The sequence below is a fragment of the Panthera onca genome, chromosome B1 (genome assembly GCF_046562875.1).
Source record: "Panthera onca isolate mPanOnc1 chromosome B1, mPanOnc1 haplotype 2, whole genome shotgun sequence".
Taxonomy (NCBI): domain Eukaryota; kingdom Metazoa; phylum Chordata; class Mammalia; order Carnivora; family Felidae; genus Panthera; species Panthera onca.
Window position 1 is genome coordinate 145659414 of NC_138342.1, and position 26030 is coordinate 145685443.

The following is a 26030-nucleotide window of genomic DNA, read 5'->3' on the forward strand; positions in this document are numbered from 1 at the left end:
TCATTTCATTGCCTGTGTTCAGTTACTCGATCAATTTCACTCAAGCTGCGTATCAGGTCCAACTGCAGAATGCAGGCAGGAGTAGGCGTGTGGGCCTGAACAAATGGGATGGTTTTCCTCCACTGTTAAAGGAAGTGGTTGGCTGGTACCTTGTTTCCCCCAAGGAAACGATACACCCAAAACGCTAGGCCTTTTGTAATAAAAACTTAATCCCAAACATACTTCCCTCAATTCCCATATGTTGAGAAAAAGATTATCAGGACAAAGAAAAGCTCAGAGATTAGTTCCCAGAGGGCCTGAAGGAAATTTTGAGTTTCCTGCTTAGGTTAGGCCCTGCCAAGGCCAGGGATAAACAGCATCACAGCATACAATTTATTTTCAGCAATAAATCTGTGTTATATATGGAATCCACATCCTTTTAAAATCACATCTGTGCCTGTTAGCTCACACATTGATTAAACTGGAGGCTTAAACTTAGCAGATCTAAGGGATGCCCTAACAAGAGTTTCTCCCCAAACCCTTTTTTTTGTCTCTCCTGTCAATGAAAGTCTATTATCAATCAATTTCTAATGGGAAGCACACTGATTTTCATTCTAGGATAAAATCCAATGGTCTTTAGCTGTTTTAACCAATAAATCTGTTTATATACATAACCCAAGGACATTTGTAAGTTGGCACTACATAAGAGTCTTTCTGAGAAGATACAATGAAGCTCACTTCAAAGTGCATGCCATTATCATGGAATCAAAATACAGCTTCCTGGGCCTGACCCTACAAATATCTAAGAAAGATCTCATGACTGACCAATGTTTCTCTAAGAGCTGCAGACTGGGAGTCAAGATAATTAACTGCTAATGAGCTCATGGTCTTAGACAAGACACTTCACCCCCCTATATGAGCTGGACCAGAGCCCCCCTAATGTGTCCACCGTCATAGTCATGGAAGTGAAGCACTAAACATTGAGACTCCTGTAAGCACCAGCGAACACAGGGCCACTCCTAGTATTTGAGTAAAGGAAGAGATAAAAGTCACCAAAGAATGATTAAAAGCAGAAGCAACAGAAGTAAATTGCCTGAAGGTGAGCATGCCCAGAATAAATGTCCTGAATAGGGACAGACTGACTTTCTGCTATTCTTTTCCTCATGGAACTGCAAATTAGTTGGGCTCCTCTACAAGAAGGGGCTCTGTGAAGGGGGGGAAAGAGGTGGGGTAAGCAAATGCAAATGAGTGGGTGCATCTCTGGCTTCCCCTGAAGCCACTGACAATACAAATATGCCACAAAAACACTTAATATCATGAATCATTCCTCCAGCTGGCAGAGGCCAAAAAATATCTTGAGTGTGGCCAGAGAAAGATAAAATGTCTTAGTTGCTTGTAGCACCATGTGCTTTTACAGATGTCAATCACAGATATCTGTGCACATCTGTTCTGGTGACCCACCTAGACAGCACAGTCTATAAATAATCTTCTAGTTTATGTATTTGAAAGTTCAGCCTTCACTCAATAGTCACCATATATAATAGCAAGCCAGCCTTTACTCCTTTCTTCTATTTCCCAATCCTGTTGCCTGGAACTTGGGATGTCCTGGTGAGATGTCTAAATTCCGTATAGAAACAGGAGGATAAGGTTCTACCCATATGGTGGAAAGGTAAGCTGAAAAGCACATCACACCAGCACTGACTGCCTATATGTGTATTCTATTCAGGTGAGAGAAAAATGAACGCTCACTTCTTAGGCTCCTTCCTTTAGATTTTCTAAGTGCAACCAAACCTAATTAAGGAAAAGCAAGACAAAAAGTGGACCAAGATGTTAAAACATCCTTTTCCTCAGCTCTGTAAAAAAGGAAAAGAAAAAAAAAAAGAAAAAGAAAAAGAAAAAGAAATGGGCCATAGCAGGAGGAGTCACATCTCCTGATCGGTCCTTTGCAAGGCAGAGGAAAAGGACAGTCCTATTTCAAAGAGTCTCACATGAGCCATCTTCCCATATCCGCTGAGCTCCACAGTCAGGAGAGTGTTTGCCTGTCACACACTCCTGCTATGCTACACACACCCATTGCTTTATTATAGACTGTAGTTCCCTCCAATGTACACACTATGCTAGACAAGTAGTGTTTTCTGTAAACCTGGGCCGGAGAAGCCAGGCAGCACTTGAAACATCTCCCATCGTCTTCTTGAAATCACTTCTCCCTCAGGCAACATATTACCACCGAAAACAGAACGAATTAGAATATGGGAGGAGGGGTGGAATGGTTGAAGGGGAAACTGTTTTAATGGAACACAGTAAGAGCCTTGTTTCCTAAGCTACTCCAACCAAAACAAAAATAGCTCTACTTTTATAGTCTTCATTCCCAGCTCTGGTGTGGCACCGTCAGACATGCTCACACCTGACTGCCGAGTTCTCTACAAAAGATATAAACTCGAGCTTTATCCTCCCTTTCTCTTTTAATTTTGTCTAGTGCCAAAAGATTACTGTCTATTTTTTTTAAAGCTATTCCTATTCTGAGTTGCCACTATTCTTACCAGAAACTTATCTTTTTTTTTTTTTAAACAAAACATCATTGTACAAATGTTGCTAGGTCACAAAATAAAAAACGCAGTCCAATGATCCAATTTTCTTTTAGTGAATGGCCAGCTTTACTAGACCCCTCTGTCAGAACCTTATTCAAAAATCTTTTGAACCTTTCCAGAGTAATCTCACTTGGTACTTCTTACTCCAATCTATAATCCATGTCTATTTTTCACATGGATATAATTAGTTACATGTAAAGTAACATAGCTCTCCTCTCTACCCATTTTCAAGGGACTCCTCATTCAATAAATATTTATTGAGTGCTTACCGTATGTCTGACATTTGGAGTACATCGGTGACCACAACAAAGATGTCTGTCCTCATCATACTCATGTCCTAGTAGGCTTTGTCTGTGTGTGTGTGTACTAGTTCCCTCAAAAGATCAAAAGTTTCATGGCCCCACCACCTAAAAACTACCAGTGAACCACAATCCCATTCAGAAAGTGAATGCATTTAACTCACAACATGCAGGATGAATCTAAAGGAGTGAGGTCAAATAAATGAGGCCGAGAGAACATAATTTTTAATAAAATTGGCAAGGAATACCAGAAACCATGTTGTAAATTTTTATTCTGTGGCTCACAACAGGCACTTATTAAACTGTAAACTTTCTGAGGACCAGGACCCTGTGTGTACGTGTTTCTTTGTTTAAAGGAAAATAATTTAGATTTGTATTTTTTGAAAAACACAACAGCTATATTATAAAGTAGAATGTAACATCTGCATGAATTTTAACAACTAAATATGAGATTTGAAAGAAACTTCTCCTACTTGTGACAGGCTACTTTGGACCGGGCTCTCTGACCTTTGAGTTGAGGAAAATATAGTGGTCATCTAACTGGATAATTACAGCAGCCCTGTGAATTAGGCAAGTAACAGTTAGGCTCATTTTGCAGTCCAGAATTAAGGCCTAACAAAGAAGCATACATGGTGCCTAGAAGGTTCTAAAAATAAGGCACTCAATAAATGCCTGCTGAATGAATGAATGTTTCCAATCATCTTGTGTATTTTTATTAACACAAGAATAATGTGCAGCAATTTCTTAAGATAGTCCAAAGCCTTGATGAACTAATAAGCTTTTTAAAAAAGCTAGGCCAATTTCTAACTTAAATGCTTTTTCACGTCCTTTCTTTTTTCTCTATAGCTCTTACTGGGAAGCCTGAATGTCGGGGTAAATTAGATGGATGCAGGCAACTGTCAACTATGGGTTTTAACCACAGCATCTTTAGTTTGGATGAAGATAAAGTTTTAGTTGGCAAGATCTCCCAGAGCAGCCTTGTGAGGAAGTTCTGTAAAACTGAGCAGTTGCTTGAAACTAAGTATTTAAATCATTTTGTAATTTCTGATCCTTCCTTTGAAAATGACTAAGTTCAGGTTAATACACTCAAGTTAGTTTTCTCTTCTCCATTTTTCTACCTACAGAATGGAGAAAAGCTTTATTACATCTCAGGAAAGCTACTATCTTCTGAAGGCAAAAATAAGCAGTCTTGTTTAGCTAGTGAACAAACATGTTTGTGAATAGATCATTTTGTACCTGAGCTCTGTTCACGCCTTTTGGATGATTTACCTGAGAAGGGGCACTGCAGGAAAGGCCAGAGAGTTCACTGATCCGCGCGGCAGCCGTAGGGTTACTGGAGCTGATGAGGACAGGAGGGCTGATCTCCATGGAGTGGCGGTTCTGGGATGCCTGGGAGGATTTGCTGGCCATGGTGAGGGAAGTAAAGGAGTGCCGCTTTTTGGTGTTCTTCTTGGTGTCAGAGTGCTTTGGGGCATTGCTGCTCTGGGTTGCTGCCAAGGTACATTCTCCAGCATCGACTCCTGGCCCAGGAGGCTTATCCCATTCTATCAGCTGCTTAGCTGCCGAGTTAAACTGCAAACCAAGAAATCGACACAAGACAGTTACACAGTTCTCAAGGATTCACTGAGATTTCTTTTCAACCAGCTTTATCTAAAATTTAATGTCATCACTTTAGAGTTTGCATTTGCAAGCCTCTTTATATTTTTTCCATGTGGATATCTTTTCTCTCAATAGTGGCATTTCATTAGATCTGTCATTAATAGATGTTAAATCAAGAATAAACAATTCTAGGGGCAGCCGGGTGGCTCAGTCAGTTGAGCATCTGACTTCGGCTCAGGTCATGATCTCATGGTTCGCGAGTTCGAGCCCCGTGTAGGGCTCTGTGCTGACAGCTCGGAGCCTGGAGTCTGCTTCGGATTCTGTGCCTCCCTCTCTCTCTGCCCCTCCCTCGCTTGCACTCGGTCTCTCTCTACCTCTCTCAAAAATAAATAAACATTAAAAAAATTTAAAAAAAAAGAATAAACAATTCTAATTCAACACCAACAAGGTAAAAAAAAGTTTTCTCCAAGAATATTCAGAATATCTAATTTTAAAACTTGCCGGTAACAAATGAAGATTCAATTTCAGTTCACTGATGAAATTTAAATCAGAACAATTAAAAGGGTCCATTTGTCTACCTGAATACTCTGTTGTCCAATAATGGCTAGGTGTTTCCTCAGAGCACAAGTGAACACTGAAGGGGCAACTTTTGGGTCTGGTAAAAAACAAGCAAGATGACAAAGAACGAAACCATTACATGTTAACTAATATATTTCCACATAAATTAATCTCCCACTTCTGTATATTTTGGGAAAACTTCACAAAAAAGTTGGTAGATATTCTTTTTTATTTTTTAAATGTTTATTTATATTTGAGAGAGAGCAAGAAGAGCGAGAGAGAGCAAGAACACATGCGTGAACGGGGGAGGGTCAGACAGAGGGGGAGACAGAAGATCTGAAGTGGGCTCTGCCCTGAGAGCAGAGAGCCTGAAGTGGGGCTCAATCTCACAAACCATGAGATCATGACCTAAGCTGAAGTTGAACGCTTAACCGACTGGGCCACCCAGGAGCCCCAACATCCTTGATTATCTGTCATGTCACTGCATCAATTCTTCTCATATGTACTTACAGTTTAAATCATAAGGGGGTAAAACATGAAATTCAAGTCCTTTGGCAAGCTAACTTGTCTCTTTGAAAAGTTCTCTATTGGGGCGCCTGGGTGGCTCAGTCGGTTGAGTGTCCGACTTTGGCTCAGGTCACGATCTCGCGGTCTGTGAGTTCGAGCCCCGCGTCGGGCTCTGGGCTGATGGCTCGGAGCCTGGAGCCTGCTTCCGATTCTGTGTCTCCCTCTCTCTCTGCCCCTCCCCCGTTCATGCTCTGTCTCTCTCTGTCTCAAAAATAAATAAACGTTAAAAAAAAAAAATTAAAAAAAAAAAAGAAAAGTTCTCTATTAAGGGTACAAGGGGTCAAAGGCTGTGCACCGGGCTGATAGCACCAGCAAGAAAGGAAAGACCATGAAATTTGTTTTTCCTGAGGTAGAATAAAACGTTTCCACAAAACTTCCATGATAATAAGCTGTATATAACTTACCAAGATATTACAGTAATAGGAAATCATTGAGCACATAGTTTAACCTCACATAAAAAAACATTAAGATAAAAAATAATGGACTTTTTAAAGGTAAATTTAGGTAAATATTAAGGATAATAGGGATTTTCTTATCTCAGCTTTGCATGCTCAGCACTTTACAAACAACCTTAGATAAAATATCACCATCAAATGTTATTTTCCATCTACCTAAATGGTTAGGACCATGTCTCCTTGCCCTGTTGATGAGAATGTCCTGTTAGAAGAATGGAAATCCTGTCAGTCAATACATAACAAAGTGAACTTGCTTTGGAACAACTGGCTGCTCACAAAGCTGTACTAATTGCAGCTCAGTAGCCAGTGCTTCCATAGATGACTGCAAATTGATTAACAATTTGTTCCTGTGGCTCCCCAGGGCCTTGAATTCATCCGGCCTGTCTGATCTACAGTTAGTAGGATACATCTTTTTCAAACATGAGCATGCCTCTCCTTCAGACTTCAAGGATTTTTTCCACATGATAAACTTTCAAGAATAATAGGCAGTGATGCTACCATTAACACCTATCAATGCCTGAAGTATCAATGGCAGGAGAGAGAGGAGACAGACGATCATAAGGACTCTGTGTTACGTGTTTAGGAATGAAGAAATGAGGTACTATTAAAAGGTGGCCTTAATATAACATTACACTAGCATTTGGCCAGGAGATCCAGGTCTCTAAGAAAATCAGATGCCGGAAGGAAGAAATGTAATGTTTAATTATTATGGTGGGAGTGGCCCAAACCTCAACAATACCAGAAGAAGAAAAGGAGTCACAAAATGCCTTCTTCTACTATAAGCTCATTTAGATCCCAAGGCACAAATCCTCAAAAGCATGACTTAATCCACATGCTGGAATCTGACCAATTAACTCAGCACTCATGTTGCATTGAGTAAGAAATAAAGGAAAGAACTGAGAAGATTTCCTTCCCACTAAGGCCAAAAATACGAATTGAAAAAACTATTGCATCTACTTGATATCAAAGTTAAATTTATTCTGGGATCAAACCATAGCTTCCATTAGCAATGTCTGCTTTGAAATAGTCTGAAATATTACCATGGTCCTGTTCATACCCAGCCAAGTGTTGCTTTAGTTAAAATGAATTAAAATTTCAGGTTTCTATATGCTGTGCTCTGGAATAAACATAAGAAATATATTTCCTACATATATTCCCTATATTCCCTGCTGTTTTCTCATTATAAAAATACAGGGTGCTTTCCCTGTACCTTTTCCTATATTTTCCATTAAATAAATACATATTGATCTTTCCACTAAAATAAATACACATCGATCATTTGTTACATGATGGATGATGTGCTAGGAGCTGGAGATCTATACATGCAGACAAATGGTTCCTGCCCTCAAGGAGCTTACAAACAGACTTATAAATAACACACTCTTTATATTTTCCTGAGTTTTACTTCTTTCAGTCAACAATACACTTTTTGAGACTTATCCATATGGCCTATGAATCGGTCATTTTTTTAAAGTGCTATATAATATTCCATTGTGCAGATACACTACAATTTATTTATGCATTCTATTGTTGATTGAATTTGGGTTCCCTTTACCTCTCCTCCTGCCCCTTCTCTTTCTGAAGACTTCTTCCTTCCTACAAATTTTGGCTATTAAGAACAATGCTGCCATGAATAATCTTGTGCGTATTTCTTGGTGGACTAAGCACTCATCTGGATGTTGGGTATATGCCTAGGAGAGGAATGGCTGGGCTACACAACTGGCATGTTTAGAAAAATAAAGTCTACATGCAGAAGTATGTGCATACAGGCAGACCCATCATGGTGTGGTGGAACCAGCAAATTGCAGAGAGAAGACCACAGTTCTGGTCTTTTGTCTCTCTTAGCTCTCACATGTGTAATGCATTATGTCACTTAAACAGATATAATTCATTTTTCTATTTCACATCTTTCATTTTTATTTCTCTAAATCACCTATTTTTCCTGCACTTCATTTTTACACACAGGCATTCATATTTGTTACTAGAATGCTGCCATACTTTAAAATGACGTTAGACATCTTCTGAAGCAGCAGAGGTTAGTACTTAAAAATGCTATTTGCTGCCTTTGTAAGTTCCAAGGAAAAGCACAAAGTTAAGACTATTTGGTAGAGGCTTTAAGTAATTCAGGCAGAAACTTAAAGAGGCTTTTATTGTAAGTGTACCTTAACATTCAGCAACAACAGGACAGCAAGGATCTGACAGCTTTTAGTGGAATTTTGATAATGTTCACTTATGAATGTTTGTTTGAGTTCACTAGTGTAAGCTTTCTGTGACATTTATCTAACCATGACCTTTTAGTTTAGGAGTACACTTATCACCTACGAAATAAATTTGTATCCTAAAATACCTTCTTCCCAGCATTTGGTAAGGAGTATCTGATGAGACCTGGTTGCCTACAAGATAAAATTCAGTACATTGGAGCTAAAGCAGGGACAAATGAGATTTGTTAATCTTAAAACTGTAATGTCTTTTTTTTTTTGGAAAATCTAAAATTTAGATGGAATATTATCAGAAAGATAAAGAAGTATGAGAAAGGAAATACAGACAAAATATTGATAATACTAACAACAGCAACAAGACAGCTGAAGAAGTATCAAATAATCTGTGGCTGAAGCTGTCTTCGCTAAAGAGACTATGATTTTTTGAAAAAATTTTTAACGTTTATTTATTTTTGAGAGAGAGATGGAACACGAGCAGAGGAGGGGCAGAGAGACAGGGAGACACAGAATCCAAAGTAGCTCCAGGCTTTGAGCTGTCAGCATAGAGCCCGATGCGGGGCTTGAACCCACAAGCTGTGAGATCATGCCCTGAGCCGAAGTCGGATGCTCAACCGACTGAGCCACCCAGGCGCCCGTAGAGACTATGACCTTTTTAAAAGATGGAACTTACATTTTTTAAAAAGAAGGAAAAAAATTTTAATGAAAATGAAATTGAGTAGTCACTATTTGATATGAAGCTTTACAGATGTATCCGTTAGTTTTTGAGCACCAGAGAATACAAACAGTAGGCCTGATGGAGGAACCTATACTAATTCACGACCCACTAGAGTATCCCTTGAACATAACAGGTTTTTTACGACAAATAAAAACTTTAGAAAAACATATTATAAAAGTAAGATATGTTCATGATTTTTAAAAAGGAAATACTATAGAATAATATGAAGTAAAAAGTGAAAGGCCTTGGCCGGTTTCCACATGTCTCCCCCTAACTCATTTCCCAGATGTATCTAAGTTTAACAGTTTAGAACATATCCCTCCATATATTTTCTATGTAGATATTGTTAAATACGTAAAATATGTATTTTATTAATTTTTAACACAAATGAAACCAACTGGTATATACTATTCTCTCCTATAACAATATCTCATCTTTCTGCATCAATAGAGACAGCATGGTATTTCATTGTATAGAGATGTCTCATTTAATATATCTTGGCATGTTTGTGCAGGCATATCTGCAGGGCAAACTCCTAAAAATGAAATTGTTAGATCGAAGTATAAGCTTAAAACACTTTTTTGAAGGATATTACCAAATTGCTCTCCAAAAAGTGGTCAATTTTCATCACCTCCGATGGTGTATTTTTTTATTGCAATATATTTAACATACTACATTGCATAAATTTCAGCTGTACCTCCAGTAGACTATTAAGAAGTCTCTGTTTTGAGGTGCTTGGGTGGCTCAGTCAGTTAAGTGGCTGACTCTTGATTTCAGCTCAGGTCATGATCTCATAGTTGGTGAGATACAGCCCCACAGGCTCTACCTTGACAAGGTGGAGACTGCTTGGGATTCTCTCTCTCTCTGCTCTTCTCCTGCTCACACACAATCTCTCTCAAAATAAATAAATAAACTTTAAAAACAAAAACGTATCTGTTTCTCCACATTGTTAACGGTATTGGGTATTGTCAATCATTTAAAAAATATTATTTGGAGAGGTAACAAACTATATTATACTGTTTTAATTTGTGTTTCTCTACTTGTTAATGAGATCAAGCATCTGTGTTTTTTGGATTTGCGTATTATCACACTTTATCCATTTTTCTATTGGGTTGTTTGTATTTTTCTTATAGATCTATGACTGTTCTTCATATATTATCTAAGTCATTCTTTAACATAACATGTATGCATGTATATATGTGTGTGTATATATTCACCAAGTTAGAAATATTACTCCAATTTGTTTAACTTGTTATGTTTGTTATATATACCTTTTTATTTTATGTGCCAAATTTATCTTTTCCACTAATGGCATCTCAATTTATCATGCTTTAAAAGTCTTATTCTATAATTATTTTTAAAAAGAAAACCATTTTTTTCCTACTATTTTGGTGGCTCCTTCCATCCTTTTTTTTCTTTCTTTACATCTCAATCTTTGAACAATGTGCACATTTGCATAAAGAATAAGGTGAGGGGGGCGCCTGGGTGGCTCAGTCGGTTAAGTGTCCAGCTTCAGCTCAGGTCATGATCTCACAGTTCGTGGGTTCGAGCTCCGTGTCGGGCTCTGTGCTGACAGCTCAGAGCCTGAAGCCTGCTTCAGATTCTGTGTCTCCCTCTCTTTCTGCCCCTCCCCAGCTCGCACTCTCTCTCTCTCTCTCTCAAAAATAAATAAACATTAAAAAAAAATTTTTTTTTAAAGAATAAGGTGAGGATTGTGCTATGTTTTTTTTCACGTGGCTCAGGAGCTGGCCCATCACTGTTTATCTAATAGTCCACCTTTTCCTCATTGGCTTGAAATGCACCTTCACAAAGCTATGCTTTAAAAGAACTTCAGTGTTCTGCTACATCACGAGGTCCAGTGTTCCTTCCCCAGAGAGTTAGACACTTTGAATACCAGTGAATGAATGTTATAGGATGTAAATTCATGCCATTTACCTCCTCTTAGCAGAAACAAAAATATTTTGCCTCACATTACAGTCCTTTGCAAAATCTTTTCACATAGTAGCAATGAGGAATTTGTATTTCCATTAGTCTTGTATTCTTCCCTGCAATTTAGGTAACAAGATTTTTGTTTTTGTATGATTGAAATACAAAAGCAAGCTCAGTCTTCATTTATAATACAAGACTCCCCCACAGAAAAGGAATACTTATAAAGACTGAAGGGATTACTCAGAAGTCTTTTAAAATTGATCTGAAAGCCTCCCTCAGGTAGCAACTCCATTTAGGGCTTGGTAAACATTTGTTGAGTAAATAAAAATGTCAGTCTCTTAGAACTATCAAGGGAAGGAGGGGCTCCCTCTAGACCAGCACTGTCCAACTGAAGTATAATATGAGTCACATGTGTAATTTAAAACTTTTAATAGCCACATTTAAGAAGATAACAGGTAAAGTTAATTTAATATATCTTATTCAGTCCAATTTATCCATTATCACTCAACACGTAATCAACATAAAAAAATTATTGAAACAGTTACATTCTATTTTTTGAAATCCAGTGTGTATTGTATACTTATGTCACATCTCAACCTGGAATAGGCATATTTCAAGTTCTCAGTAGCTATACATATTGAAGAGTACAGCTCTGGACTCTCAGGAGATGATGAAGGGGAGAGGAACTACACCCAAGATGGCTGTCTCCTGAGGCTCATTAAGCACAACAGATTTGCCAAACAGAGAAAGAACAACTGAAACTACTCCCCTGACCTCCCCTGGCCCACGTTTGTGAAGCCTCGTGAGCCCTGAAGTCGTTCACTGGTAATGAGGGTTACTCCTTTACCCAGCAGGGCAGTGAGGAACACAGACTCAGTACAGCCTTCATGACATCCTAAAGGGAAAAGGATTTTCAAAGTAACTGCCCCAATGCACTAAGTTAGGAAGGTGAGAAACATCAGTTATTTAGCTCCTCGCTTACCTTTTTTAAGTGTTTATTTTGGCAGAGAAAGACAGAACATGAGTGGGGGAGGACTTGAACCCATGAACCGTGAGATCATGACCTGAGCCAAAATCAAGAGTTGGATGGTTAACTGACTGAACCACCCAGGTGCTCCTGGCTTAATTATCCTCACCTCTGTTGGCCCCAGCTGTTAAAAAATAAACAAACCAGAATTTTCTTTTTCAGGTTGCTGATTCTGAAATATAAGGGACAAAGGGAGCGTTCACTTCATTGAAAGCCTAAACAGAATTTTAGCTGCGGAGCTGTATAAAAGATTGTTGAAGAAAACCACAGGAAAAGCTCTGAACATAAAGTTGAAAGGTCTGGGTTGGAGTTAAGTCTCTCCTCATTGGCCAAGTACTCTTGGGGAGACCATTTAAATTCCATGGCTTCAGTTTCCTTCGCTGTATAAAACAGGGAAGGTAATATCAATTCTGTATACCCCAGGTAAAAATGAGTACAGGTTAAAGTGCTCTGTAACCCATAAAGCTCTATATGAATATAAGTTATTCTCACTGTTCCCAGAGAGATCCCAGCTGGTCCTTCACATGCTCCATTGCCCTGGGCAAGTCACTTTTTTGTATGTGTGTCTCCTATTTGTCATATGTAACATGAAGTTGGACTTAATGATCTGTAAAGTTTTATTCCTATGTAAAGTAGTGGTGATACCTTTTCTCAACCCAAAACAAAAACATCCCATTCAAAATACTCAGAGGCAGAGACCTCTTTGTCAAGTATAAAGCCCTCAGGCCCAAGGTGACCAGAATCAAACACACTTTCACTCATTCAAGTGTTTTTTGAGTGACTATTATAAGCCAGGCACAGTACTGTGTGGGGTAAAGGGGACACAGAGAAACACCTCCCCCCCCCGACTTGTGAAAAAAGAAACCTAGGAAATAGCACGATGGATTTCTAACATTGGGTAGGAGGTGCAAATTCACCTGTCAGCAGAGCTCAGGCAGAGCTCATTCAATGAGACCAACAGGGAGCAGTGGACTGTATGGTACATTGGCAAGTGTCTGTCCTCTCTCAAGAGGCAACTGCTTGCTGGTGTCAGCTGATTTTTTTTTTTTTTTTAAGGAAAGCTAGAAATTTAGGCTTATGTAAAATCTCCTGATTTTTCCATCTTAACAATGAATTAAAACGAACCCACTCTGTAAGCCAAGCATAAAATTCATATGGAGTCATTGTCTAACTAGGGAAGAAAAAGTACGGAAGATAGCAGGAGGGAAAAGCAAAAAGGCACTCAGAATTTCAGGTTACAGGGGCACCTGGGTGGCTCAGTTGGGTAAGTGTCCGACTCTTGGTTTGGCTCAGGTCATGATCTCATGATTCATGAGCACATACTCTCGCTCTTTCCCAAAATAAATAAATAAACTTTTTATTAAAAAGTTAAAAAAAAAAAAAAAGCATTTCGGGCTACAGAAAGGCCTTGCAAAGTTTCCCAGACCAACCAACCAATATGCCAGAAATGAAAAAGGCAAGTAGTTACAGGGAGATTAAGAATAGTGGTTGTGATGGTTAATATTATGGGGGAAAAAGAAAAAATCGTGGTAGATGTCCCGGGGAGAATAAAACAACAAAATGAGAGCTACGAAAAGGCAGTTAGTTGGCAGCCAGGAGGGCAGTTTCTGGGACTGAAGTAGCCAAAGCCTAACGGTAGGTAATCGGAAAACAGAGGCACTGAGCAGGTATAAGTGATTCTTATGAGAATTTTGGCAGGGAAAGGAAGGAAAGAGGTAGAATCATAATGTGAAGGGAGTGCAGTCAAGGAAAATAGTTTTGAGGTGAGCAAAAAGCTGCTCATTTCCCTACATAAAGGGGAAGCCAGGAGGAAAGCAAATAACTGAACTGCAGAACAGAAAAGATACACATGATGTGACCAAGTTCCTGGAGAATGAAAGGTTTGGGAGGTGGAGACAGAAACTAAAAGGAAAAGAAACACTTCATCCATCAAGATGACGGGGAGACTGTGAGCAGCAAATATGCAGAAGAATTCAGAGAGAGAGAGGAAAGCTCTACCCTGACGGTTAAAGCTAAAGAGTCAGTCATACCTGTTACTTCTGAAACAACAGGTCTACAATCTTACTATGGTGTCAAGGACTGAGACCAATGGTTATTTAGAAGTTGGGCTCAGTTCAGTTCTCTGTGCCCACTGACTCTAATACTCTAGGTTTTGTGTGGGTCTCTTTTGATGTGGTATTCGTTCACCAAATGCACACCACAAATAAGAAATGTCTATAAACCAAAAGGATACATTCCACTCATACATTTTATTTTCAAGGACCTCATTACCAGATGTAGCAATACTACATCTGGAATAGGTATCTCAGGAGGTTAAGAATATGCAATTGCCATTAAATTCTAAGTAATAATTTGTCAGTGTGAAATGACACACTGACAGAAATTCCACAGTGATACATAATCAGTTAATAAACTAGCGAATGACTATTTCTCCTGCCCTAGTACCTAATGTGTGTTTGTGTGTGTGTGTGTGTGTGCGAGTGTTGTGTGTGTGTGTGTGTGAGAGAGAGAGAGAGAGAGAGAGAGAGAGAGAGAGAGAGAAAGGGTGGGAGGTTGTAAGGCACAGAGAGGAAAGCTAATCACCAAGAAGGAATCTGATACAGAAAAATACTGAGAATAATGACTATCTTGAATTTGCACTTTTGTTTAAGATCTTTCTTCTCCTCAGCCTGTAGAGAAAGTTTTGCTCCACACACATGTGAAACCTAATAGGCACACTGCCACTAAACACTATTTTAAAAGACAATGCTGTTTTACAACACTTAGGAAAAATTTTCCAGAAATACATTCAATTTCATTTTAGAGAAGCATGTTCCTCAGTGGTTTAATAACCAAGATGCTTCTGTTTATGCCATTTATATGCCACGTATGTGCAGAAATGTGCAGAATAAAGTAGAATATCCATTCAACCTTCTTCAGGATACAAGACAGAACTTAACCTGTGTTAATTAAAATGAATCTAATTTGTTTCTTAAAGCCTAGTTACCACCAAATTTAGGATGTATACCGAAATATAATAATATTTTTAAATATCAATAAAATTTAAAAGGTCTTATAATGGTTTTAATTAATTTGTGGTTTTTCTCTTAAAAAAAGGCAACCTCAGATATTTGAAATTGTGGAATAAAGAGTCATTTCTGAAAATTAACCTTTTAAGTGTTAGAATTTAAAAAGCTATCATTATTCTTGCTGAAAAATCAAAATGTCCTACATACTTTTTAAGCAAAGCTTGCTAATAACAGTGACTCTATACCAGTATTTGGAACTCTAGTATTCCATATGCTGTAAGGCTAGCACAGGGCAGAAATGTGGGGCATCAATGGACTGCAGAATGGAGACCACGGTTTGCTTTTCAATTACTGGCTGTGTGTCCCTAAACAAGACACTTAACTTGTTTAAAAGATGGGGAAAAAAATTAACTAAATTATGATTTAGCTACCAGAATGTTTATTATGTAGTAAAAACCCTGATGATTAGTAGTATTATAATAACATAGAGAATGGCAAAATCATGTGTTAAAGCATAAGGGGAAAGAATGGAAAGATATTTATCAAAATCATGTGTGATAGGACTAAGGGTTATTTGTTTCCTCTCCAACTTTTCCACAATGTGATTATATTACTGAAATAAAATCATTAAAAATATTCTTTATGTCAGATGTGGCTCCCAAGGAACACAGGAAAACATTAAATCATCTACACACATAATTATATTCTTAGCATATGCCAGATCTAAAATGGTAGAAACTGAGTATCATAGATGTTCGAAGCAAGGAGGAAGGTGTTTGTTCTGTTTTGTTTCTGCACAGGAGAATTAGGAAAGAAGGACTTCATGAAAAATGACAGTATTCACCTGGACCTTGAAGAAAGAGTAAACTTTCTGCAGATAGTTGGACAAAGAAATATCCCAGATGAGCTGTAAAGGCAGCAATTCCAAACTATGTTTTCCAGGAACAATCAGTAGATCAACTTAGGGCCCTGGTTATGTACAGGGGGATACAGCCAGGCTAAGTAATTTGAGGGTTCCTTGGGAATCATTGTGGATGTTAGACACCAGTTGGTCATTATCCTCAGCCTCTGATGAAGGCACCACAGGAGACCTGCATTTTTATGTTCTCCAAAGCTACTCAGAGTACTGGAAACTGCCCATTCATGCAGTGAGAATTCAATAAACATTAACTGATCTTTAGAATCTCAGCTCCCAGAGTGTTTTCTTGATAGGAAACTTTTAAATTAGAAAGGGTTACTGAATAATAGATGGAGTGCAAACTGCCTTAAATAAAGTTCCTTACCTAATTTAAAGGCCTCCTTGTCAGATTGAATCTAGTCAAGTTGCCTCAAGCCATATGTATTAAGCAGTTGTTCCTGCAGTCCAGAGGAGACCTGCCTCTGCCCTTAGAAATTCAGAAACCAGTGCTCATTTTTCCTTCTGTCATTGTGGCAGAACGAAAAGGCAACAATTACTTGTATCAAGCTAATAACATTCAGAAGATAAGAAAACATGCACTATTAGATGGAGCCCACTGTGCTAAGGAAAAAAAAAAAAAGCTACTTCAATGTATTCAGTTATTAGAATTAAAAATGGCAGTATGAAAGAAACATAAAAAGAAGCCAGGAAGCCATTAAGGAAGTAAGGCTTATGCATGTCCTCACCTGAAAGAAAAGATGAACTTCAAAATATAGGTCACTGCCAAACCACAAGCATCCTGGAGCACTAGCTGCAACTCTGCCATTTGAACAGAAACGAACTTTTTTTCTTTTACTTAGGAATGGACTTTTTGCTTAGTGATAGCCCTTAGCAACCAATCATGTACAGGTAAGAATAGCTTCAGTTTTTCAGAATCAATCATATTACTTGACAATTTTTATAGCTTTATTGTAAATTCCCCCTTTGCCTTTAAAAGTCCTCTTCTTTTCTCCCCACTTCAGAACACATTTTCAATTCCTGCTCGAATCTGTGTCACTAGAATTGCAATTCTCAGACCCCAGATAAAAGCCTTTGGTTTGCCCTTCAGTCTTGCTGCATTTCTCATTTGATATTACGTGGTGTCAGAAGTGGGATCCAAAGCAGCTGACCTTCACCTCCACCTCTGCTGCTGTTGTGGATTCAAGTAAGGTGCCTACAAGAGTTCACTGCACTCTGTTGTCTCCTGTGTTTTGGGTTACAGTAGTAGTCCTCTTGTTCCTGAACCTCCCAACTCAGTCAAGGTTCAGGCTCTGTTTTGGTGTCCTGTGTTGCCAGCCTTTACTAACAGAAGATTTTCTGTTGTGTCTCTGGTAAGTACACACTCTTTGTTAAAATGGATAGTTCACTGTCTAAAGAGGAGGCTACTAATCAGTCCCCTCTGGAATTCCTGCTGGCTTTATGTATAAAAACTATGGACCTTTGTCCTACAAATGTTTGTCATGCTGAATGATGATTACTCAGGATAACTTACAATTGAACTGGCTCACTTGGGGCTCTTTTGAAATTCCTAAATTGGTCTATCTGTGTAGCTGATTGAAAGAAGTTGTAAGACAAAACAGCCTGAGTGGGAAGCCTATTTTCATTGGCATTTCAAGGGCTCTAAATGCATAAATACTTCCAAAAGTGCTTCCCTCCAGAATACTAACTTGAAATTAACCAAGGCTAATTCTGAGCTGTTTCAGAGACTTACTAAATTGGAGGAGTCTTTCAAAGGCTCCTCTGATATCTCTGCTCATATTCCATTTGCTCCTCCTCCTGCTTGCTCACCACCTCTCTATCCTTCACTAGCTGAACTTCCTTACTCTAATGACTCAGATCCTGAGCCACCAGCCTTTGCCACTCCCTTTATGGTTAAACCTAATATAAGTGGTTCAGGGATCCCCCTCCATGATCTCTACTCTTTGGACAAAAATGGAACGCTGGGCTATTACTAAAGAGTTCCCAGATCCTAAATATAATCCTGTAAGTTTTGCAAAGGAATTTAATCTAGTGGTCCATGCTGAAGATTCAGGTCTTCTGAAGGAAGAGCTAAAGAATGCATAAACAGAGTAAATTAGAAAAATCCTTTCGAGAATTTCAGTAAGTGGAGAGCAATTGACCAATTGAATATTCTCAAACTAGCAAAAAAAAAAAAAAAATGCTTTATAGTGATTCCTAAACTTTTTCCTAAAATTATTGATTGGGAAAAGACCCAACACTGCACTCAAAACCTGAGGAAGTTATGATTAATCACCTTGAAAGAATCTAAAACAAATATTGTCTAGATTCAATTAATTATAAAATGCTCACCCATTTATTTATCTATCTATCTATTTAATTTTTTAACATTTACTTATTTTTGAGAGACAGAGAAAGACAGAGCATGAGCAGGGGAGGGGCAGAGAGAGAGGGAGACACAGAATCCGAAGCAGGCTCCAGGCTCTGAGCTGTCAGCACAGAGCCCGATGCGGGGCTCGAACCCACAGGCCACAAGATCATGACCTGAGCCGAAGTCAGTGGCTTAACCGACTGAGCCACCCAGGCGCCCCAATGCTCACCCTGTTTAACTCAACCTTCCTGAACAGGTTAAATGAAGAACTAAGCACATTTGTGTAACCTAAGCAACTAAACTGGGCCATTATGGATATTTATAACCTAGTCAACTTGCCTGAACTAGCCAAAGGATCCAAAGAAAAAATTAAAAAGTCATTCAAATTTAAGTATCCATATTCAAGCTACCCAATAATGAGCTTACAAATGCAATATTTAACAACCAAATCTATCTTCCAAAATCCACCAGTCAAGCCATCCATCCTTAAAGGGGTTTGCCACTACTGTAAAAAGCCCAGACACCAAGAAAAGTTTTGTTTACAAGTGAAAGTCTCCTATAAGACCAATAGCCTCAGAAACTATGATTTCTCCCAGGAATTCCAACCTAAATACCCCCAACAGTAGAGATGCCCTGAGGATTGAAAGAGGATTTTTCCCTATGCTTTTGACTACCTGGGGAAAACAGACTTACCCATTGGGAATGAGGTAACTAAGGCTCTAACAGACACTAAAGCCACATACTCAGTCCTCATCTCCACCAGCCTCACCTTTCCCCTTTCTTGGAGTACTAAAACTACACAAATGGTGGGTGTTTCTAGTCAACCCATGACCATTTCAAAATTCCTTTTCTTTCAACACAAGCCCAATGAAGGAACTCATCAATTCCTTTTAGTTCCCTCTGCCTCTATTCACCTCCTAGGACAAGATACCCCTGAGGCATACAAAGCTCACATTTTTTTTTTTTTTCTCAAAAGACAGCTTTTACATCTTCAATTGACAATCCTCAAGAAGACTTGTCCATAGCTATCACAGTCTTCTCAGGCACTATAATTGAACCAAATCCCTTCCTAGATTCCATTCCACCTGAAATATGGTCTAAAATCAAAACAGAGGGGGCACGTGGGTGGCTCAGTCAGTTAAGTGGATGGCTCCTGATCTTAGCTCAGGTTGTCTCAGGGTTATGAGTTCAGACCCTGCGTTGGGCTCCATGCTGGGTGTGAAGCCTACTTAAAAATAAATAGATAGATAGATAGATAGATAGATAGATAGATAAAATGCAACTGACATTGGGTACATTCATTATATACTACCAATACAAATATAAATTCAGGAAAATAAGCCCTTGCTTAATATTCACCAATACCCTTTAAATGCAGACGCTACTCAAGGAATTGAGCCCATTATTGAGGAATACATTAGGCAAGGTCTCACAGTTCCTCATACAAGTTCTTGAAATACTCCTATCTTGTCCAAAAACCTCTTGGAAGGGAATGGAGGTTTGTCCAAGATCTGAAAGCAATAAACAACACAGTTATACCTCAGCACCCAGTCGTGTCTAATCCTCACAACTTCCTTTAAGTCATATGACCAGAAAGTAAATTCTTTGGAGTCACATATCTGTGTAGTGCCTTTTTCAGTATTCCTATCAATTCTAGAAGGTAGTTCCTATTTGCTTTCACTTGGGAAGGACAAGTACACTTGGACAGTAATGTCTCATGGATACACTGAGAGTCCAACCTATTTTTCTACAATCTTTACCATCAATAAAGAGTTTCGATATCAGTCCTCCCTTCTATAATATGTAGATGACTCCCGTGTTCAACTTCTGGAGAGGCATTTCTCAAAAACAAATTCCATCTCCTTCAAGAACTAGCAAAAAGGAGACACAAAGTATCTAAAGAAAAACTTCAATCCTATAAATCCCAAGTTAAATATCTGGGACATTTGATCACTGACCATGGCCTTCTCTGGATCCCAAAAGATTTCAAGGTATCTTGTGCCTTCCTGCCCCTAAAACCAAAAGACAATTCAGAGGGTTTTTAGGGTTGGCAGGATGTTGTAGAAATTATATCCTAAATTTCTCTACCATGGCTTAGCCCTTCTATTCCCTTCTTACACTGACCAAACAGAGACCTTTACATGGGCAGAAGGATCTCAGGAAGCCTTTAATAAGATAAAGCACAGAGCCTATATAACCTTCCTGCCCAGAGGCACCCTATTGATTACCTTTTTCCCGTTTGTTCATGAAAGAGAGAGAAATGTAACTGTTGACTCTTAACTGATTTACAGGAACCCCTCTTGAAAATATTGAATTAATTTGGTTTGCTGATGGATCTTACCTAAAAGAATAAACAAGTCAATATCAGGCTGGTTACAAAATTGTATCCTTAAATGGAACAACTGAAGCTGACTCAATGCCCCAAGCAACTTCTACCCAACAGGCAGAACTTCATGCATTACGTCAAGCTTGCATCTTATCCAAAAATAAAACTGCCAATATTTATACTGACAGCCAATATGCCTTTGGTGTTGTCCATGACGTTGTATTATTTTGAAAACAAAAGGTTTTCTGACCTCCTCTGGACAGAAGATTAAAAAAAAAAAAAAAAGAGCGCTTATGTTTTAAACCTTTTAGGAGCCAATTACCTAAATCTCTACCTTACAAAAACCAAAAACTCCAACACACTCTATGACAAACAAGAGAAAAGCATTTGGCTGATGCATCTGCCAGGAGAGCAGCCCTAAATTTAGCCCCTAAGATAATCAAGGCATCCTTAACCTTGGCTGAGTCCTTTATCAATATGAAGGACCAACTTCTAACAGCATATTTGGCTGCACAACAAAGTAAGAAAAAATGTGTTGCACAAGAATGCAAATTTAAACCAAAAAGAAATTTATGGGTAAGTCCAAGTGGATGGCCAGTCTTCCCTGATTGTCTACAGAGAAACAAGTATTAACAATAAATGTATATCATGACTTTTAACGATTGGAACACTGACAAAATGATCTTATGGGGAAATCAGTACTACTGGAAGCTATCTCTCAAAGTCGGTTCCCAAGTATACCAGAAATAACAAATTTGTTCAAAATAAACCCCTAAAAACCCATTCATACCTCTATGGAATATTTTCCCTATCTTAGGTCCCTTTGTTGTGTGGCAAATGGATTTCATCCAGTTGCAGCCTTCTTAGGGATACAAATTTGTATTGGTAATGATCCGTATGCTTTCTCACTGGGTAGAAGCATTTCCATACCACAGAGCCAAAGCCTCATCAGTGAGCAAAATACTATTGGGAAAAAAATATTCTCATTTGTAGAATTCCCTCAGAACTCCCTAATGACAGAGGTTTCCATTTCACTGGTCAGGTAATTCAATCTGTAAAATCTGGCACATCCTACATTTTCATTGTGTTTACCATCCCCAGTACTCAGGACTGGTGGAATGCACCAACAGGATTATCAAAAATCAATTGGCAAAACCCATAGAATCCTTTAAAATGCTTAGGCCCAGAGCTCTGCCCTTGGTGTCGCTCAACAGGAAAAAGCAGGTTGTCACCCTTTGAACTAATCACTGGCAGACCTATGAGGCTAGATGGAAGGAATATATGAACCAGCTTTCCGAAAAGGAGACCTTTTAATCTACTGCAAGGAACTCATAAACGCCCTCAAAACTAACTTATACCTCATAGAGCAACCTTTTCACAGCATGCTCCCAGAAGACAAAGACATACATTACCATGACCTGTAACCTGGTGATGATGTTTATTGGAAACGTCATCTCCAGGAAGATACCTCACAGCCAAAGGACCATACCAAGCATTATTAACCAATCTCTGTGCTGCTAAACTCAAGGGTACTGATGCATAGATTCATTTTAAAAGTGCATCAGCTCCTGAATGGTCATCTGAAGCCACTGGGGACCTTAAATTTAAAGGCTCCAGACAGCCCAGGACCATCTTGAAGACTACTCAGCCAGCATTAGAAGCATATGACACCTGATATAGACTGCTTCCCAAGAATCTGGACCAGGCCTGTATATTAAACCCTTTAGCCAATAAACATTCATGAAATATTTGGTATCCTACTCCTTGTCACAGCAGTAACTGTACTCCACTTGATTCTTCTTTTTCCTCCTGGTTTCAATTGTTTAACTCTGTTTAAAGGGTTCTGATTTTACTATACCCAAGGATGATTCCCCTGATCCTATTCATTCTGTCCTTAGTCCACAGGGAAACTTGGCATAAAAATACCCTTATTTGGTTATCCCAGTCTATGGCCAAAATAGGAGACTTATCTAATTGTTGGACATATCATCATAAGCCCCTTACCAACTCTATGGTAACTTTGTTATACCTGTCAATAATTTTTCATCCCTTCTGAATTGTACCACAAATCAAACAACCCCTTCAAGCTCCACTTACTGTGTCAAGATAGTTTTGCTGCCAGGCAAAACATACCCCATGATTTTGGGTCCCCCTGTCTAATGGAGTACCAATGATATCCATGAGCCCTCCTTTATCAATGGCTTGAATCAAAAATAGATATCCTTCTGTATATCTTGCCCTGACCCTCTATGTAACACCTTCTAACAACTAGAAATGAGATCTATAGGCTGGGCAAACAAGCCACTCAATTCCTGAAAAAATAATTACACTAAACAACATACAGATCTCTCGTTTGATCATAAACCCTCTTCCATACTGGTAAACAAATCTATAAATAACCATACACTAGCAGGTGTACTTTGTGTACCCTCAGGACACATTTGTCTGTGCATATAAAAATAAACCACAGACATTCAATTGTTTAGACAGACTCCTCGGAAAATGTCTCCTGGGTTATATAATAACTCCATTCACAATTCTTAAATTAATAACTCAAGGTTCCCAGAAACCAGGAAGACAAAAGAGAGTCCTTAACATAATTAAAGGTTAACCTGATGAAAATCCCTCTGAATGAGGACAACAGGTGTGGCCACTCCCAAAACCGTCAACCTAGTTTGGGGGTCAACTCTTTAGAAACAGCCTAGTTTGGGAAAATTTTTAGTTCCTGGCCTCGGATAGTACCTGCATGGAACAAATACATGATATGAAACCTATCCCAAACTATAAACAGAATGGCCAGATCAACTTCCAGAGCCATTAGAGCTCAAAAGTAATCTTCAGATTTTTCCTCCTGTGTGGTCCTTGACAACAACATAGCTTTAGACTACCTGTTGGATGCCCAAGGAGGGATGTGTGCTATCACAAATACTTCCTGTTGCACTTGGGTTAATGCATCCAGCCAGGCGGAATGGGAAACAACTAAGCTTTTCAAACCCACCAAACCCCTAAAAGGAACTCCCTCCCCTGGAATAACAAGATTGTTTAACCTTAGATTTCCATATTTATTCAGCTGGCTTCCAATTGGGATGGGGACCATCCTAAGAATGGGGCCACAAATAATATTACTCATTGTTTTATTAATCTCGTTGTCTTAATGCAACTATTAACTCTGCATTTCTCAGTGTTGTACAACTCAGGAAACCAAAATCATTGCTCAAAGGCTTCAAATGATACGCCAAGCCTACTCATGTGGACTTCCTCATGCTCCCATCATAAATTTGATAAAGTGCTCAAGTGAAGACAGTGTCTAAGCTTTGTCTCCTGAAAACCTCCCTGTTGCATAATTGTGGTCACAAGCTCTCCTCAAACAGACCAAACACCCTGCCTCTAGTTTCCCTCCTCTGTGGGATGTGACTTTCTAAAAACTAGCCTTCCTAGTGCAGAGGACACCTATACCAATGTTGGATGACCTATTAGTTGAGGAAAGATTTTGATCAAAGGGGGAGAAATGTGAAAGAAGCATCAAAATGGAGTCAGTCTTGCCAGGAGAGCTATTTAAAATGGAGCTGGGAGGCCATTAAGGACATTTATGCATGTTCCCACCTGAAAGAAAAGATGAACTTCAAGATATAGGTCACTGCCAAACCACAAGCATCCTGGAGCACCAGCTGCAACTCTGCCATTTCAAGAGAAATGAACTTTTTTCTTTTACTTAGAAATGGACTTTTTGCTTCATGATAGCCCTTAGCAACCAATCATGGCCAGATAAGAACAGCTTCAACCTGTCAGCACCAATCATAATACTTGACAAACAATTTATGTGGCTTTAGTGGAAATCCCCTCTTGTGTTTAAAAGCCCTCCTCTTTTCTCCCAACTTTGGAACACATTTTCAATTCCTGCTCAAATCTGTGTCTCTTGAATTATAATTCTCAGACCCCAAATAAAAACTTTTGGTTTGCCCTTCAGTCTTGCTGTATTTCTCAATCGACAAAAGTACGATGCCAAGCATCAGAGTAATTCTCCCTTACTGATTTCTCAACAATATCTCTAAATTTCATTTGTAAAAATTAATTTATTTCAGAATTGAAGGAAGAAGTGTGGTAAGCAACACAGTAATCCTGCCCTTCTGACTTTCCAACAATTTCTCTAAATTTCTTTTATAAAAATTAATTTACTTCGGAATAGAAGGGGCAGTTTGAATGCCAAGCAGTATAGTTATTCTCTCCAACTTCCCCCTAACTTTCCTGCATTTCTTTTTTACAAAATGATTTCAATTAACTGAACAATTTATTTTGTAATTTTAAAGAAAAAGAATACACTCAAAAATACAGATGATAGAATATCTTTTTATACTGCTCAAGCAACTCTCTGATATTAAATCAAGAACTATTATTTTGGTCTTTTGATCTCATTATTCTCTAGAGGAAAGGCTTTAGGTTAAGAAAGAAAGTTATTGCTATTCTGAGCTCCTCCAAGGGTCAGTCACCTTGGCAACTTCAAACTATGTATCTAAACCTCTACTTCTTCCTGGAGCACAGATGAGATTTCCCAATTCCCCAACTCTGTAGAGGAGGAAGCTAGCATTCCTTAAGGCCACTTGTGCCCTCTGAGACCTGCACATATGATTTTCCACTGTTAAGGCTGATAACACTTCATTCTATTCCCTAGCCACAGAAACATGTCCCAAGATTCGCCTATGGGTTGCTTCTAAAAGTTGAACACAACAAATAACACCTCATCAAGTTATATACTTGAAATATGTGCAGTTTACTGTATGTCACTTATAACTCAAAAAAGTTATTTTAAAAAAATGAGGATCCTTGACAACAAGACCACCCTAACTCTGCTCAAAGTAAGCCAAAGGAATAATCCCAAGCAGGTAAAAATTCATCCAGAAAGTATTCGGGGGTCTTCTGTATATTAAAGATAAATAATTAGTAGAGGCTTCAAAATCTAACCCACAGAATATGGCTACTATTATTTGGTCTGGAAAAATGCTAGACACAACCAAACCCTCACCTAGCCTCATTGAAAAAAAAAGATCTCACTAAGGTAACACAACAAACCTTTCAGCTTTGAGAAACAGAACTTCCTAAAATAACACTAAGATAAATCAATGATGAAATATATGAAATGTATGCCTAGGTTGTATAAATGAGCAACTAACAACCAATAGTTATTGAGTGTCTACTATGGGCAGATGCTGTACAAGGACCTCAGGAGACCAAGGTAAACCAGAATGAAGACAAGGTGCTGCTGTCAGGAGCTCACTTTCTACTGGAAGCAGGCAGAGTTAGGAGACAGTAACCACATGAACAAATAAATTATTAAAGGAATAATAACAGTGGTGATAATAATCACAGCTATCACTTATACAGCTCTTAATAGGTGCTAAGGCACTGCTTGGAAGTATCATTGGAATGAAACCACCCTAGGAAGTGGTTCTATTTTACAAATTAAAGAAAAGGCCCAAAGTCACTTAGTTAGGGGTAGA

General features: G+C 38.7%; 1 protein-coding gene across 2 annotated transcripts in view; it reads right to left on the reverse strand.

The window, feature by feature from the left end:
- SH3RF1 (SH3 domain containing ring finger 1) overlaps positions 1-26030 on the reverse strand; it is a 181080-nt gene that overhangs the window by 35278 nt on the left and 119772 nt on the right. For both annotated transcript variants that reach the window (XM_060653806.3, XM_078445624.2), the window contains exon 5: positions 4136-4438. In XM_060653806.3, the coding sequence (XP_060509789.3) occupies positions 4136-4438 (303 nt within the window). The remainder of the gene's footprint in view (positions 1-4135; positions 4439-26030) is intronic.